The sequence below is a fragment of the Mixophyes fleayi genome, chromosome 7 (assembly GCF_038048845.1).
Source record: "Mixophyes fleayi isolate aMixFle1 chromosome 7, aMixFle1.hap1, whole genome shotgun sequence".
Classification (NCBI taxonomy): Eukaryota; Metazoa; Chordata; class Amphibia; order Anura; family Limnodynastidae; genus Mixophyes; species Mixophyes fleayi.
In genome coordinates, this window is record NC_134408.1 from 108586053 (window position 1) to 108605580 (window position 19528).

At 38.4% G+C, this 19528-nt stretch overlaps 1 protein-coding gene across 3 annotated transcripts in view; it reads right to left on the reverse strand.

The window, feature by feature from the left end:
• Positions 1–15680: 15680 nt before the first annotated feature.
• The window catches only part of ERBB4 (erb-b2 receptor tyrosine kinase 4), a 634946-nt gene continuing 631098 nt past the window's right edge, over positions 15681–19528 (reverse strand). For all 3 annotated transcript variants that reach the window (XM_075180320.1, XM_075180321.1, XM_075180319.1), the window contains 2 exons: positions 19047–19344; positions 15681–18124 (listed from right to left, as the gene is read on the reverse strand). In XM_075180320.1, the coding sequence (XP_075036421.1) occupies positions 17679–18124; positions 19047–19344 (744 nt within the window). In that variant the 3' untranslated portion in view covers positions 15681–17678. The remainder of the gene's footprint in view (positions 18125–19046; positions 19345–19528) is intronic.

The window sequence follows — 19528 nt, forward strand, 5'->3', positions numbered from 1 at the left end:
ACCGAACAACCAGCATCCCGTAGCCTAGTAACGGGGATGTGTGCATATTGTGCATGCGCCCACCGACCGCAGACAGGAAGAATAGGTACGTCCAATTGCAGCAACAAGAAAGGAAGGCGTCCATCCTTGGCACTGAGCGCCTGACATGGAGGCAATAAGCGTTCAGGCTGCAGTCAGAATGTGATGAGCTTTTGTGTAGGTTTCGGGACACCCGATGTTGATTGAGGGAGGAGGTAATATGAGATGTTATGTAGGAGGTGCACCTGTGTGATGGTGTAAATTATATGGCAAACTCTCACCCACTATCTTCCTATCTTGAGACAGTCCCATCAGATATGGGACAGAATACCCTATGCACTCCAGCCGCTCCAGCAGGCAGTGGAAGCTTTGGGACAAAGGCTGGACGGCAAAATGTACCAGTGGAAGTTGCATGCGTTCATCTTCAATTGAGTACAGATGGAGCTTAAGGCAATTTTCTCTTGTATGCAGGTCAAGTCTTCAGGGCTGAGGGCCTTATCCATGTCTGAGTTCATGGTGCTCTTTGGGCAATTTGAAAAGCAGTGAGTAGAATGTAAGCCTGATATTTTAAGGTATCTTACGATACTAAAAAATAAATGTCACAAGAACTACATTTAAAAAAATATTTAACAATTATTTCTGTTTTTATAGTAAAGCCATTTTTATACCATTTGTCTAAACTTGTGCTATCAAGATGGCCAGGGAGAAAGATTAATTTTACTTCTGTTAAACACAAGAGATCCACTTCAAAGATATAGAGGGCTATTTATCATGAGCAGCAGCTTCATGGTGATATGTAACATTATTTTATTGGCACTTATCACACCGTTAAAAAAAATAGCCGCAAATTTTCAAAAAATATCACCATGGTAATTCAGCGATATACAGCTGTCCCAGTGACACTGGTTCAAAGGGGTAAGGGTTAACTTAACGCTTTGCCAGTCCACTCTTTGAGTTAGCTTGCCAGATTTACACTTTAATTGCCATTAAACTAGAAAAAAAATAACAAGTAGATAGAATTTACTTTTATAAAACTAAAAATATTTAAACACCTTTAAACATTAAAAAAAAACAATTTATTTAAGGAATAAAGCATTTTTTACATATTCAAAATATTTTTGTCTGTTAACAGAATAGGTATTACATTAGTACAAGTACCGCCATAACACTAGTGCAATTCACTTTGGGAATCCCTCCTTGGTGAAAGCCGGCAAAACTTACTATCGCCACGGTTATTGCCGGCAATAGCAGGGTTATAGGGCATAAATTATTAAAATTAGAAGCCTGTGCTTACTTGCCATCCTCAAGTTCGTCTACATCACTTCTGATCAGCAACCAGCAGGACACCAGCAGAAAAGGAGGGGGAACATAAGGGGTGTGAGAGAGGAGAGGTGGAAGGAAGGGTAGATGGGAGAAGGTTCAGGGCAAAAGGAGAAGTGGTTTGCAAGTGGCACAGGGGAAAAGTAGGTGGTGGGCAACATGGTAGCATAAGGTGGGGGATAGGTATGGTAAACGGGGAGACAGACAGATAGACACACATACAAGGAGGGAGTTAGAAAGGAGAGACACCCACAATACAGAGACAGAGACACACAAACACAAAGGGTGGACAAGGGCGGACAACAAAAGGAGACAGAGGTGCAGATACAAGTTGTAGACAGACACACAAATAGGAGGAAAGAAAGGCACACATACAAAGAGGAGACACAGATACACAAACACAAAGGGTGAACAACAAAGGGAGACAAATAGGGAGACAGAGGTGCAGATACAAAGTGTAGACATACACACAAAGAGGAGAAAAGAAAGGCACACATACAAATAGGAGACACAGACACACACACACACACACACACACACACACACACACACACACACACGTTGGACAGAGGCACACATGGGGCAGATAGGCACACATACAGAAAGGCAAACACAAAGATGGAGATGGGGAGGTGGTATAAACATACACACTCGGGCGGGGGAGGAGCAGAGGAGCTCTGGATCAAGCATCCATGGAGGACACCCAGATATCTGGGGGCAGTCATAGAAAGAAGCTGTATCTGCTGTCGCAGGCAGCATGATCTGTATAAAAAAAAAATGCTGGTGGTGCCCAGAGCAATTTCTCAACCCACTACGTACCAGTGTAGCGCTAGTCTCTTGATACATAGGACAACACTCTATCGCAACGAAAACGTCTATTTTCATCACTCATAGGCCTTTTCGCCTTTTATAAATAGACCCTTATTCCTGAAAAGGGAAGAGAAACATAGAAAGTTATATACACTATACACACACAGAACTCCATTGTTTTGGAAATCCACATTAAATTTAAATCAATTGACCCAAATATTACAATAGCTGATTTTCATTTTTATTATTACCAGTTATTCAGGGTTATTCAGGTGTTATTTGGAGAATCTATACATTATCTTGCATTGTTTTCTTTGGAATTACATACTTTAGTGGGCTTTATCACATGAAGGATAAGCATAATATTCTGTTTTGAGGGCAATATTTATACAGCTACAACTGATATCTTCAAGAAAATTGGCTGTGTTAGTCAGATGCATATCCTAAAGTGCATATTGGTAATAAATGATATTTCATGCTAAGACTATGTAGAATGGTTAGTAGAATTTGACAGGAAACAAATTAAACAGCTATTGTTTTTGTCATCTTCATGTGTCTCTGCCTATATTTGGGAACGATCGCATGTCACCCTCTTATTTTATGATAAAAGGGGATTATGCTCATAGCATTCCTGGAAATAAACGTGAAGATATTTCATTTACAGGAATTTCATAAGTAAATCTCTTATCACTTAAGACGGGGGCTGTCTAACTGCAGGTTCATCACTGACTCATCTCGACCTTGTGATGTATTGGATCCAGCCTGTGACACGGCTGATATCTCCCCGGATCCCAGCAAAGGAAATCAGTGTAACCACAGGGTAAATAGCAGCGTCTGTAATGTGTAATATTTAACTAATCCAAAAATGGATACATCTGCAACTTCACGAGTCGTGTTTAGTTTCGCTGGAGAGTGAAATGGTTGCATATTTTATATTTTTTCCGCTCTGTAAAAATAATTGGGATATTCTATTCTTGATAGATGTGGTGTTTATGTCTCCTTGTTATATGTGCATACACAGCAATGTTAGGCACAGCGGCATGCTCAGAATAATGAAGAAAAAGAAAAGTGGATAATCAAATTCAGTCACGTTACAGTCAATGTGCAATGTGTGGCATATACAGTATGAGTATATATACATCATGTGTCTGCAGGCAGCCGCTTCACAACTTTAATTTCCAGTACAAACCCCTTTTCTGCCACCTAAGAATATATACTGACAAGAAAGCATAAACAATTCCCCTTTTGCTGCATACAGGCCACTCTACATCTACATCTACCCCCCCCCCCTCCCTCGCAGATGAATAAAGGTTAAATACACTCTAAATCAGAGCAGCTTGCGCCTGATTAGGAGAAGAGCTGAAATTCGCTTTGGTTCGCTGAGCATGTATTGGTCCCTCCAGTGGTCAAAGTGGAAATTTAGAAGTGGAGGTATGAAAAATGTAATGGGAATATAAGTTAATGGAATTTGATAGTTTTACAATGAAAGTAGTAGGACAAGTGGTGGCATGGCATACCACTGTATACAACCCCACATAGACCACTGGGTCCCTCCTTATCTTCTAAATTCATCTAAGCTGGGTGCTCTTATAACACGCTCAGCAGGCAAAGTCACTGGGAGTTCAGAGCAGGAGTGAGGGGTGGAAAAGACTTAATGACGGAGGCATGGTCAGCGGCACGTAACAGATGTGCCATATGCCTCTGATAGGGCCATTGATGTGGGAGCTATAAAAAGTGTAGAGTGTGTGGCGGTACCACGAAGATAGGTGTGTGGTCCCGGGACCCAGGCAAGAGTAAGGGGTAGTGCGTGGGGGTTTCAGCAAGGGCACCATTTTATGAATCCATTAGGTCAAGAGCCTCACATAGAAGCACCAGTTATTGTTACCTTCCTTTAAGAAGGTTTCGGAAAGAGGCCTACACAGAAGTTGATCCCCACCATCAGGGGTATCCCAAGAAGGCACCAGAGGGAAGTCCCTAGTTACTGACAGAAACTTTCCACATATTGCACATAAACACCTGCCTTGCAGCAGGGGCAGTTCTTAAATGTAGTCTCCTGGAACTCTGAACAAAAGGCATCTAACGGTGCAGAAATCAGACATATTAAATGTGAATTTGCCCAATTTAGTGTAAACCAAAGAAAGCAATGACAAGAGCTGAACCCCAATGGGCCTTATTCATCAAGGCATGTATCCACAAATTCACCTGCAAATGCCCATAACCGGTAGATATTGCTGTGAATGAAGCCTTGTTCCGTGCTCCAGCGCCCCCAAAGGACAGGGGTGTTTGGCTGTAGCCATTCTACAGTAGGGGCATGCCAAACTCAAGCACATACAGCCGAATCAATCCCTACGCTAGTCAAAGTCACTTGTTTCTCTGCCGTATGTCTTCCACCAGGTATGAGGCTAGTCTAAGTTCAGCCGGTGAAGACCCGCAGGCTCAATACAGAGTTAAAAAAATAGAATTTAAAGAAAAATGTTGATTGGACACAGGTCATAATCTCAAGTAAATGTGGCTCTTGGTCCTTTTGTGTGGGGAGTCCTGACATTGTTTGACTGATCACGTCATTGTGAGTCTAGAGGGGATGTAGTCACTCTGATGTCAGATTAAGCGCCAGTCATTCAGTAAGTGATGATATCCTTGGTTTAGAGGATTCAGGCCCATTTGGTCATCTACTCATTTGGATTTAGTATTATTAGTTTCTTTAGCTGAACTCGCAATTTTCTCTCTCCGCGACCATTTTGTTTTAATTAAACTGCGACCCTATTTGCCAAATTTACATTGGTGTCCGTGTCTAATTTCTTGTGTACAGTAATACGTTATAACAGGTTTAAAGAGGTTTATTATGCAGTAGAAAGCATCATCATCATCATCACCATTTATTTACATAGCGCCACCAATTCTGCAGCGCTGTACAGAGAATTACATTTATCTCTTTTATGTACCAATCTGTTCTGTATCGCCAAGGCACCTGCCCTAAACAGCAGTTTTTTCTCAGGGCTCTGCGATACATCGCCATACCCACCCAAAAAACAAGCCTGTGAGACATAGCTAAGTGGGTGTGAGCAGGATGACCAATTAGAAGCTACAATCTCCATGATATCATCGGGATAGCGGCTTCTGATTGGTTCTTCTACTTACACCTTCTCGACCACAGCCATTTAAAAATGGTGAGCAGAAACAATGCACACAGTTATATAGGAGTACAGCTTGTTTAGGTGTATTATGAATTCCACCAGAGTTATACAATTAATAGCTGACAGTGTGAATACGTTAATACTACACAACACATTACACATAATTTTTTCCTTCTTTTTTATGAGCACTGTTGAAAAGTTGGATTTCCCTTTACTTTCCTCAACCAATCTCCCCTATCTTTTAGTGGTCCAATATTATCAGGGTTTTTTTTTTTTACCACTCATGTACTTGAAAAGCTTTTTATAATTACTTTCTTTAGCTACCAATTTGTTTCAGTTTCTATTTTTCTGTTTATGCTTTTTCTTTTACACATTTTGTTAGTTTCCCTGTGTTTACATAATGAAGTCATTAAGGAAAGTAAGGCAAAAAAAGGAGTAAATGTTCTCTAAGACCAGACCATGTTACAATGCAAGGGGTGCAAATTAGTTTATTATTTTGCATATAAGTTAAATAATGGCTGTTTTTTTCATATAGCACACAAATACTTGATAGCTTTACTTTTACACTGAAAATTAAAGTAGATCTAGGACATGCCTTACCCCAACTATCTGTCCCCACATTTTAAAGTTACCTCCCCCTCCAATGCAACATGGTTTTGCCCAGGTGCAAAGTTACTCATATTTTATGCTTTTTTCTCCTTAATGACTCAGACCCAATGTCTTCATAAACCCTTCCAGTTTCCAAACTTTAAAATCACATTTTTTCTGTGTATCTTTTTTAATTCTTTCAAATTGAGCAATGCCTGTTTCTTTTTTAATTCCTAGTTTTTGTTGTCATAAGGTATATACTGGCAACAGTACTTGTTTAATATATTTTTTTTCTTCAAAATTGAGCCGCTTGGCCTTTGTGTCCTCTTGTTTAAGAGGACAATATCCTGCCCAATGAGCATTAATGCGCCTCTAAACTCATTACATTTAGACTTTCTGAAGTTTATTTTTTTTTTAAGATATCCTGTAGAGAAAAAAATATATACTAGTTGTGTATGTTATTAGTTACCAGATAATTAAATTAGCTTAAAGAGACTGACGACTTTGTATAATAAACTTATTTAACTAGCCAACATCTCATGGAGTCATTCCAGAAGGGGGAGGTGGGGTAGGTACCTCAATGTGCTCGTCAAAGAAATCTGAATCTGGTGTATAGAGGCACTGACAGCGACCTGCTTTCCAATCTGTTAAACACAATACATGTAACATGCACACAACAGGTAGTAATGGATACATTTAGTGATGTCATTATTACCAAAGACAGCGACAGCTGAAAGGGCCGATCAGAATTTCCAGCCTAATCAGGGTCTCATCTAAAAAACAAATAAAGTGTAATGCAAACAAATGTTAAAAATAAAACTTATACTTTTGTTCCTGCATTAGATCCTGAGAACAGTATAAATAAAATAGAGGCAGAGGAATAGGGGGGATAGACTTACCTGTGATTGAAGCTACATGTTTTACATCCTGACCACTTCCAGTTGAAAGAAGACACATGGGGAAGTGATACTAACAACTTTCATTTTCAGTTTTCAGGTGGATTAATTAAGGGAGGACAGACGGCGCGGTCTCCTCCCCTCCTATTAGTTGTTATGTCATATAATCAAATGGTTTTCTTTTACTGGAGAAGCAACAGAGTGGCTCATGCAAGCACAATAACAAATTATAATTTGATTCTAGCTGGAAAATTCAGTAATGGAGGAATGTTTATATCTTGTGAGTAATGTCATTTTGGTTTGCAGAAGGGGAATAGCATGGAGGGAAACTGCTGCAGTCAGTGACCTTTGGGTGGAGCAAGGAATGGCCATGGGGACACCCCCTTCATGTTGTGACCTGAGGTACATGACACGACCCTTGTGGGGGTGGGGGGGGGGGGCTCTTTGTGTAAAGCCAGAGAAAGGTGGGTGAGATCTACAGGGCCTAATTACCAGGGGCAGGTGGTGTCCCCAGGGAGTTATAGTTATGGTAGAGGCTGGACTGGCATATGCAGTGCTGTTTCTTTGCCTGCATGATGCTGAAACTAAAATAAAGTTGTGACTTATTTTCAACACATATGTTGTCATTTTTTGGATAAAAAAAATGGGCAAATAGTGGGCCTAGAAAAGGGTAGTGGAGGGCATCAACCGTTGGGTGTGTCAAAAAAAGCAATCAGCCAGTAAAAAGGAGCAACATTATGTACCTTACTATAAATGACAATAAGATGAGCACACCATTATGGGTAAAATATATAAAGTAAGCCTAGTATTATAGCAGTTTGATTAAACTGTCTGTCTATCATGCAAATCCTTTCTCAAACCGGACAAACGATCATATAAATGGTAATATTGTTCCTCTTCCTTCTTCTGCACTGAACTCTGTCAGCCAATTGGAGTTCACAAAAGGAGACCGACAGAAGAGTTGTCAACCAACGATTGTGCAAGTTGGTGAACATTCATATATTAAATGAGTAGAAGCAGAGGTGGGTTGTAAGTGCAAAAGTATGGAGATGTGTGTATGTGTGTACATATATATATATATATATATATATATATATATATAATCAGAACTTTTATGAATTTAGTCCATTGTTTGTAAAATATGTCTGTATAATGCTTTCCAACATTTTTGGCGGTCCTCACAAATGCACCCTTTTAGAAATGATTCATAAACACACTGCAATTTTTTTTTACCAGATTTTATTGAATTTAATTTATATTAAATTAAAAATATATTTCTGACAGATTCATTTAACAAAAATGTAGAACAGGTTTCAAATTGTTCAGCTGGGATGATATGGGTGGCATGAAAATAAAGCAAAGTAATGTAGGACTTCTGTCCGGGGAAAGAGGCTGAGTTGACTGCAGCCTAATATATGAGCACTGGCTGATGCTGGGATGTGTCATTTTCAGAGGCTCACAGCATCTCCGCTCATTCACAGATGGTTTAGAGTCTGTTTGAAGTTACTGGGGTCACACGCTGCTCTGCCGGGGCTTAAAACATCATGCAATTACCAAACAACATTATACAGCTCATCTAGTAATTGCATCCCATCATTGCACACAAGTCTGTGACCTAATGTCTTAACCTAAACTTTGTTATTAAATATTTTTACTGCTTAATAGTCATCAATAAATGCACTTCATTATTGACATAGTACTGTAATATCAACATTTCTCCTAAGTAATATTAATGGGAAATGTAAAATTAAATTATGATGTATGTTTATGAGAGTTAAAAAGAATGTGATTTTAAGTTTTAACCGTCACCTGTACACAGTGTAGGCAGCCATTTTGTGACCTAATCACTGTTCATGAGAAGGCAGCCATTTTGTGACCTAACCACTGGTCATGAGACGGCAGCCATTTTGTGGCCTAATCACTGTTCATGAGAAGGCAGCCATTTCTTGAACTGGACAATTATTCATGAGAATGCACCCAGCAATTTTACAAAATGCCTCAAACCTCAATAGTGTCATGGGTTACTAGTGAACAGATAAGCTAGATTCTCATGAATAGTTAATATTTGCCTGCAAACAGCTGTCTAAAAGTGTTAGTAACACATTAAGCTCAATGAAAAATATTAATAAACAATTTTTAATATATTGTAATTGTGTGGCTGTGCAATCCTGAAAAAGGTGCTAAAATAAACACCCAACACCTTTCAGGTGATCCGTTAACCTGAAACAGACCCAAAACCTGACCAGGACATAGTCACTAACTTCAAATATGATTCTTTTACACCATGTGCTCTATCATCTCATCAGCAATGCACTGCTCAGTCAGGACCCTGGGGATGGGGGGGGGGGACTTCAATGGCTATGTACCCTAAATTATATCTACCCAGTTAATAGGACTGGCTAAGTTTATATCTTTATTTAAGTAGAGGAATTATTACTTTTTAGAAATTGAAATATGTGCCAGGACAACACAAACATATTGATTTACTAAAGATTTACTAGTGTTTTAGCCTTAATATCAAGAAAATGACCAGGGCAAGCTTAATGGGAATCATGAAAAATCACTTGAATTGGGAAAGAATGTATCCATAGAAATATGGTTGTGTGGTGAATTGTAATAGCTGGTCTTATGGGAACTTCCCATCATTATATGAATCTCAGTAGCAAGATAGACCTGATGACAGTCTTGTAGAAACTGGACACTACAGAAAGTCTGTAACTGTATCTCAAAAGTAAAATATTCTGTATATACTTTCCTTAAAAAATGTTTCAACAGGTACAAGTTAGTCTGTGTGAGGGGTGATTACATTTTTAGAATTTGAGGAGCAAGATTAGAAATCTATCATGAGTCAGGATAGTCTTAAACTTGAGCCCAGTTTACAGCTGGACTTGGATTAGATCTTTCATTAAGTATAGAGTTAAAACTGATGTAAATTCAGATTTAGGACTATGTTAGGGCAATGTTACCATTTAGATTATAAGGTTGATGGTAGCATTTACTTTCTAACTTTACATTTCACTTTAAAGAGGAGACTGTCCCTTCTCCAGTCCAGGATCCATTCCTAAGAAGTGTAAAGGTGGCCCCTGTTCTGGTGATCTCAGAGCAATTGTCCCTTCCTTATAATGGTTCTGCCGATGCTCCATGAAGGATTTCTCCCATCTAGGGGTAAATGTATTAAACTGTTGATTTTTGCAAGTTGCCGATATCGGCGACTTTGCAAGGGAAATTTAAAAAGGCAATGTGTTTATCGGCAACTTACAAAATCCACAGTTTAATATATTTACCCCCTGCAGTCCTAGGCAATCATGTTTGCTATAGAATATAGATAGATATAAACATGAGACACCTATGCAAAATTATCTTAATTATATACTTATTTATATGCCACATATTCATATAGATTTAGGGTCTGATTCATTAGTGATCTTATCTTGTGCAAAAGTTAAGATGCTTATTTTAAGAAGAAACGGGGAGTTAAGAGTGAAGTTAAGATGGATTTTCATCTTAACTTAAGAAATTCTTCATTTACACAGTGGATTTTGCTTCTTATCTCCCTTTTCTGGACATGCACAGAGTGGATTTGCTTAAGATAAGCAAAAAACATCAGATAAGATCACTAATGAATCAGGCCCTTAGTCTTTTACTCTTGTAAAAAAATAAGATTTACCCTAACATAGTTACTTATAGTTAGTGAGGTTAAATTAAGACACAGGTCCGTTACATTCAACCTTTCCTATGTTCTAATTGTGTTGGTCCATAGACAAAAAAAACCAGTGTAGAAGATGACAATTTAGCCTCATGGGGAAAAAATCCTAACTGACTCAAAGAACGGCGATGTAATGTTTGTGATTACCATTTGTAGTAGTACTTCTGGGTCTAGAGTAAGGATCATGTGTAGAGACAGAGCGTACTTTATGTAATATGCAATATGTAATCATGTATAAATTCCAACATGGTCAATTTCACCTGGAACATAATTATCTGTTTTTGTTCGTTCTACTTATTTTTTAACAATAGCAGCCAGTGCTGAATTCATTTACATCTTTAACATCAACTAATTATTTTAACCGAGGTGAAAATGAATCGAGAACAGGACCAGAGCATTGTGTACTGGGCAAAAGACGGATGTTGGAAGTTCCTGTAAATACCTGTGAATGTTGTCCTTATAATAGAGAGTGATTATAGGAGATGTTTATTGCTATGCAAAAAACATTGATTATAATTTCCAAGAGACCCATTCATTCCCACTCATACTCTGATCAGCTGCATTGCAAACAGAGTTTATGGCTTTTTTTTTTAGTTGTGGACCTCAACAATCATCATAGCTGGGTGAACGATACAAGATAGTGACGTATCTTTCTCTGTAAGGTAGGTGTCAACATAAAAGAGCAATGCATTGTTGAGCTTGTAAGTAGCACTGATGTTAAAGATCTGAAGCAGAAATCCCCAAATAATAATTCTATGTTTACCTGAACTGGGGGTTCCCTAGTGAAGATCTCACACCACCAATGAAAATCCTACAGAGATTCTTCCAGTTGTGATTGTTGGCAGGGGACGGACAGTAAGACAATCAGGAGCTCTGCAGGACATGGTGGATTGTGTAGGTTAAATCCCAAGGACCGCCCATCTCATGTAAAAGTTGATAATCGGTGTGCAGCTTTTATAGCTGCCTTAAAATGCATTCATACAATACATAACCAATGAATCAAGTCACAAGTACAACATTAATTGAAACTCCCTCACATAAAATTACAACATAAAGAATAAAAATTTAAGAAATAATACTATATTAAAAAGTTAAACAGAACCTGCTTGCCTCTTTTCCTGCCAAGTGGAAACTTTGGGTACTGGATCGCCCTTGGCAGGCAAGAGGTTTACGTGCGAGGGCAGGGAACAGTCCTTCATAGTAAAATTACAGAAACCAAAGGGGATTTCTTAGCAAAAGAACAGCAGGGTGCACGCACATGAAGAATAATCAAAGCAAGTGCAGGAATTAAGCAAACCACAGCAACAGAATCACAAGTAATGTAAAAATAATAACACCAAGTGTGAGCAAAAAAATAATAAAGATACGGAAATTGAAATCACCAGCTGTACATAAATATATTCAAATCAAAAAAGAGCAGCTACATTCCAAAGAAATATGTCTTGTGAATGAAGAAAGTACCCACCCTTATGTACAAATTCAACTGGCTGTATTTCTGACAAGCTATAAAAATACTATTCACATTTTCTTAGTAACATACACTTGTGTTTTTTCTTTGTTTACACTTAAAAGGCAGCTAGATATGAGAGCAGAAGCGGGGAGGCAAATAGGTTAGTTGAAAGGCTTATTATGTAAGATTGTTACCAACTGCAGTCCACATACATCTAATGTTCTTAAACAGAGGTACTGTGCTCAAATCTGCAACTACAATGGCACATAAAGGACCAGCACATATACATTTTTGATAGGATATGTACTGCTCTATGAGCTTCAATAAAATCTTCTTTTGTGCCTCTCTTTGGGCAGTTGCATCTGGATATACAGGGAAGTGCATGAATGTGCAGAAGTAAAAGTTTGGAGGAGTTGGGTGGATCTAGAGCGTTCCCCTATTATAAAATTATATTTTGATTTTGGGATGGAATTATTTAATGAGATAACTGGGATAGAAAGAGTGCTTTACAGTGGTGTTCTCTACTTTGCATGAGGGAGCACAGTCTTTTCCCATTCACATTGCCCTGTCACCTCTGAAATCCCAGAGATACCATATTTCCCCTATACTTATAATGGGACAGTCTTTGTACCTTTCAGTTGCACTTCTTCAGGAAGGGCATTTCTAGGCTTTCTACAATCAATGTAATAAGAAGCTTCTAACATACAGAGTGCCACGTGTAATATACATAGTCCTGATGCCCCCTCACTTTCATGATATACTAAGGACAAAAATGAGGCAGTATTTTAGGAGATAACAGGTAGGGTCCAATGAATAAATGGGATGGTTCTAGAGTAGACGTAAAGCCAAGCCATCAGACTAGGTGCAGATTCATTTTCCAGGGGTTCTAAGGACCAGGAAGTGGGCAGCAATTATGAGGCAGTATTTTAGGAGATAACAGGTAGGGTCAAATTATTAAATTGAATGGTTCTAGAGTAGACGTAGAGCCAAGCCATCAGACTAGGTGCAGATTCATTTTCCAGGGGTGTTTCTAAGGACCAGGAAGTGGGCAGCAAATATGAAATGCGCTGGGGACAAAAGAAACAATGTTTATTGTCACTGATTGACACAAATGCAATGACATGAAAAAAGAGAACTAAAGCAGGCATTGGTGACCTGCAGCTCTCTGGAGGCTGGCGATCTATACTTGGCTTGCAGGGCATGTTTGAACTTGTACTTCCCCTGCAGTACAGTAAGACTGACTTATTGTTTGAAATTGTATACCCTAAAAGGGGCTGTAATATGATTTATAGTATGCATAGAAGGGAAATGCTATGCATCACTTTACTCACTTTATATAGAACGTTTCCTGTTTTCAGTGTCACTTACAGCCTGGACATGGATTCAACTTACCTGCCTTGGAAACCTCTACTGAATGGATCTAACTTTGGATAAATGTTTGCTGGGTTTGGCAGAATCTCCCAAAGGAGTGGGTACTGAATAATACAGAAGTCAAACTTTGCTAATACAACTTGGAAACAATAAACTTTACATAAAGCCAATGGTTTCTAGGTTACAACATAGAGTGACATTAATAAACTGCAATAACCATGAAACTGCGATATTAAAATGGTAAATCTTACTAAAGATCGATCAGAAAACAACTCTATCTTACAAGTAAGGACACACTTCTAAAACTGAACACTTTAAAGATTAGAATAGGGGAATATATAAAACAATGGAGCGTTTAAATTAAGATGATTAAAATCCAAAATCTCATTATGCTCCTCTTAAAACAGCAATGAAAAGAATAAGTAATGTGCCTGTGTTCATGTATTAATCTATACAGAAATAACGGCGTTATGGCAATTTTATCACCATCAGGTGATCAAATTCGCCTCCATCATAATATATAGAAATTAATGGGTTATTTGTATATACATTTCTATAAACAAGTACCAGCTAAAAATATATATACATGTAGAGCTGCATTTTGCTTATTCCTTAATATAACTGTTCTTGTTTTTGGACATGTAGGTTAAAATTTGCCAGATAAGTATCCCAAGTTGGTAGCAGACCAAAGGGCTTTTTAATACCATGGAGCAATGAGGCTGTAACTTACCCCTTTGTGTATTTGATAGCACACTCTGCAGATGTCCTGTTGTATCTTTGACATAGGAGTAATGCACATACTTAGTTGATGGAGGGATTGTCAGTATTTTCTATCACTGCCCATGATCAGTACAGATATTAGGTATCAGTACCAGGGAAGCTTTGCTTTCATATATAGCTGCCGTTCTCTTTAGCTGCTCTGTTAAATTCCCATACAGAAGAGTTTGCAACTATGTTTCATTGCAAATTCTTCCGTAAGTGGTGGGATTAAATAATAATCGACCCATTTTACAGTAGTACTAGTTAATGCTACATAATATTATGATATCATCAGCGAAAGGGAGGCTGGAACAAAATAAATATCATCCTTGGTTCACATTATGTTTACTGGGCGCACTTGGCTTCCAAAAACTTTCTGAAGGTTAATGTTACTCCTCTTATGTTGGGTAAGTCCAGAGTACATATTGTTTCAAAGATAATTGCAGTCCGACCCTTACAAGAGGGTTATTCATTAACCATGTTAAACTCAAAGATTCAGTTCAGCCCTACTGAACAAATCCAGAGGTTACATACCATGCAATCTATTTGCAGCGAATAGATCTTCCACATCATGAATGGTGCTGAGCAGCTGGCAGTGTTAATGCAGAGTATCTTATACACAAAATCTGGTGAGGGTGGAAACCTTTGTTTGGCACCATAGTGTCTTCATATATCTTGTCTTCAGTTCTACTTTCTGAGTGTTACGCTGAGATTATCCAGACTCTCCAACAAAGGGCTCTTCCTGGTTTGCCCACAGGCTTGTTCTGTATGACTCCTTAAAAGGCTTCCATGGTCAACACAAGAGTCTACTAAGCAACAATGCAGTACATATCGGTTTCTAGCATTTTTTGTGCAACTCAGGAGCTAAAGACCAAAGTACATTTTTCTGTGCATGAATGTATTGTTATAGTGCTTTGGTCAGTCTCCTTATTTTATTTGAAATTCAGGAATTTTACTTTATTTCCAGGTCCACAATTTAGCTGCCATTTAGTTTTCTACCCCAATGTGTGTCATTGGGATTCCACCCACACTAGGAACAAGTGCTGCCCTAGCTGCCAATATTGTGTCCCACAGCCCAAATATCGTTTGACAACTTCATTGTAAAGATTCCCTTAATTTGTATATTATTCACATAGATCCGTGTATATATATATATATATATATATATATATATATATATATATATATACATACACACTTGTATTTATCTGTAACACTGTGGTGAAAATAACTATACCTAGCACAGGTACTAGCATTTCTATAAATCCTACCCAGACTGATCCTATATGCTACACATATTAAATCAATTATAACAATATGGAAACAAATAAATAAAACAATGATAAGTATATGCATGTCTGTGCTTCTCAGAAGGTATTTAACCCTCGCAAAACCCCTTCTAAATTTTATATATATATATATATATATATATGGGAAAAGAAAACCTTATAATCAAGTGCAGTATCTTTGTTATTGGGTTCTTATTCACAAGATCTCTATATGTCCTTCCTTTGATGAGATATATCCTAATTGCAGGTTCTCAAACAGAACAGCCTGGAGGCAGCCAACCTAAGTCTAATCTTCCCCAACACCAACCCCACAATCAACTTATTTAACGGACACAGATGTGGAGTTCAAACAACCTTTTAAACACTGAACAGTCACTGATATGTATCACATAGAGATGCTCAAACAGCAGGAAGACCTTAAAGTGCTTTTAAGTCTGAGTTAGTATATTGCCCTCCCATCCATAAACAGGAGGCAGCCTCACAGGAGAAGTCAAAAGCAAAACAGGTCAAAATTAGCTTTAGGTACAGTGAACTTGTATGAAAAGTAATGTTGTACTGTTAGTGAACATTTCACATTAAAACCTCTCATTCATGCACCTGACTCTTTCATCATTCACATTAGCAATCTGTCTAACCCTTTACATTATCTATTATTCTATAGCTTATGTTTAAAAGAATTTGGAGTGATTTTTTTTTACAGTTAATATTCATTTGTTTTGGCACGTCCATAGTCTTTTGTGTACATCATTTTGATTCTGCTGGTTGCCTCCATATTGCTTCATTGAAAATCCAAACACAAAACAACAAAAGAAAAAAAAAAGAACAAAACAAAACAAATAGTCTGTCACAGGACAAAGAGAACATATTAAGTGCAAAACTGACTTTCTGGACTAAAGTCTGCAATTCCCTGCTGCGTTAAGTCTTCCCTACAGTTCACACGTTGAACTCCTCAGTGGCCAAGAATACCTTAGTCCCCAAAACAATATAACATCTCCATTGTCATATCTGGCTTCTGTCACTGTAGACCAGTCTCAGGCCATATCTCAGCTGGTTCAAGTCCTGACATCAGAACAATAAAACAATTAAACCCATGGTTACAAACACTGATAACATCCACTGTAAGTCTTCAGGCCAAAAGGATTGGAATATCCTCTGATTTTCTTCTTGATTATCCTCAATCAAGCTTTTCTTGGTACCAATGTTTGATATGCACTTTATTGTGATTTCGATATGGAAACAATTGAGACACAGATTGAAGGCTGCAAATTCCTGGCTGTATGACACTGTATGGCATCAAGGATGTGATGTAAGAGGGGTAAAAAATAAAGAAAATTGTATAAAAACACAGCTTGGGCTTCTTTAGACAGATACTGTATCTCACTGTTAATTGCATTGTCATTGATATGAACTTCCAGGCTGAATCAGAACAACGTTATTATATATACATATATATATACCGACATCTTTTGCGGATCATGTCAAGAACTTTGTAGTGACACAGCGAAGAATGTCTTGGATTTATAATGATATGACACTGCATCCTCAAACCAGGAAAGTCGGCTTTTGTCTGTCCCATATATTTCATAATCAACACTGTCTTTGTCATAGACTTCATGACCAACACGGAGGACGATGCAGGAGAACCAGATATGTTCACCTTTTACATTTTAATTAGAGGGTTGTATACCAATGTATATCAGCTCAAACCACATTTTTACATATCAGTGTATTATTCTGAACTAAGGAGCTCTGTAACAAGAAAACTTTAACACAAAATCATAACACGAACTTATTGAAGCTCTCAGTACCCAACATGTCATGCAGACAACAAAGGGTGTTGTAACCCACACGGCTAATATATTATTTCTACACAGTAAATGGGGGTATTTTGCAGAGAAAGACTATTTAATGGATTGGTAAAGAAATATAATGTATTGCTAGGGGTATACATAGCAACAAATGTACTAATTTGATTTTGCTGTGCGTGAAATAGTGATTTGAGCTGATAAACGCTGAAAAGTCTGTTAAATAGGAACGTAGAAGGTGAGTTTATCAAGTACTTCGGCTCCTTAAATCTACCGTTGGGTTCTATCAGTGTCTGGTCATTGGATGAAAAATAGCCAAGAGTAAGTGTGCTGCCAATCTGGATACTTCATCAAGTGCTCTCTTTAATAAATAAGAGTAAAAAACAGCCTACGGCCTCGTTTCACCTTCGTGTGGTAGTGATCTGTCATGGAGAGGAAGCACACCTGAGGGAGTGAGGTGGCTGTTAGAGAAGGAGGGTTCAAGAAATCCAACAAATCTGCGGTTCTCCCTATTTCAATAATACTGAAACGCCTACACAACAGTGTTCCGGTGCCTGTAAGGAGGAGGGGGCAGGACGGTGCCTGGCTTCAGAGTGAACTCCGTCAGATACTCTGGGTTTTCTGCCACTACTGGCCTGATGCGTCCATTTTGCTTATAAAAGTATTTTGTGCTGTACTCGTGCAGATAATCTGGGTGCTGCATGGTGCTCCTGGGTGGCAAGCTATGGTTCCAATATTCTGGGTTATCAAACCCTTTCTTGGCTTTTTCTGGCACAGTAAGTCCATTGTTTTTCAGGTATTCTGCATTTTCCATGGGCTTGGCAAAAGAGTTAAGATAAAGGTTCTCATTGACATATTCGTCCTCTGATTTGGGATGCCCACTGGGTCCATTGTGGTATTCAGGGTTATCCAGAGCCTGGAGATCACCATTCTTTCTTCTTGAGACAAAAGGATTCTCTTCCACGGGGCTCAAGTAGTCTAGAAGACAAAACAGAGGTGTTCAAAAAAGGTTTTGCCACATTTCCACTAATTGTAAGTCTACTTAAATCATTTTATAAAAATATATTAAAACACTCCAAACACACAATCAACGTGTACTTCCTTTTGTTTGCAGATGTAGAAGACCCTGGTGTGACATTGCGCTAGTTTATGACTAGTGACTCATCATTTTGATAAGAGTTTGTTATTTGTTTTCCTTGTTTCACTCTGAGCCTCATTTAGAGCAAAGAAAATAATGTAGCAAATTTGCACTCCTATTTTTGCTTTGCTCCTATCTCTAAATGAGGCACCTCAATCTCTCTCTGTGTGGGGGGTTTCCCTCTTTATACATAATCATTTCCAGTATCGTACGCTATGTGTTTTATGAACGTATAGGTCAATACTCTCACTACAACATGTGAATTTTATAGACTGAAACAATAATCCCATCTTCCATAGACAAAGGGACACATGGGGGTAAATGTATCAAGCTGAGAGTTTTCCGACGGGTTTGAAAAGTGGAGATGTTGCCTATTGCAACCAATCAGATTCTAGCTTTCAGTTTGAAGAATGCACTAAGTAAATGATAGCTAGAATCTGATTGGTTTTTCAAACCCGCCGGAAAACTCTCAGCTTGATACATGGTCTGGTCTCCTTTCTTTATAATAACATTTATATTTACGATACAAAATAGACAAGAATCAGCTGTTCCTGGCCCATGTGCCAACTGAAGATGCCATCATCCCAACGAGGCAACATTTATTACTTGCAATTACATGTACATGTTTATCTTAACATTTTCCATGCCTGCAAACAAATAATCAACAAGAGAGTATGTATATGCAGATATTGCATTAAAAATAATAAAAGGAAGCACTTGCTGCCCATTTGTAATGCAGCAGTATTGGTGCAGTGAACCTACCTGTCTTAGGTTTGTCTTTCATAGGAGTCATGTAGCCGTCTTCCCCTACAATGCCTTGTGTGGCCCGTTCTCGTATAAATGCAGTGGGGTCGGCGCTGTACCTCTGCATGACGCTTTCTTCTGGAGCTCGCACCGGGTTTTGCTTGCGGAGAGTTCCGTTACAGCAAGTGTCTTCAAAGACTTCAGCACTTGCTCCTTGGACTGTAGGGACCTCTGGTATAGGACAAGCAGCTGGTCTGTATGGCAGAGGCACTGATTCATGAGTGGTATAGCCTCCATCTCTGTACACAAACTGATTCTGTGAAAGATATAGAAATATATACTGATAATTCTAATAACCTTGCAGCATAGCACTTTCCATACTATATGTTAAAAACTTTGTTGAATTGGTATTTAAAAATTGGTGCACTGTAAGAATTATACTTAAGTTTCTTTGGGGAGTACAAAATGCAAATGTGGCACAGAGACCTGGACATTAAGAT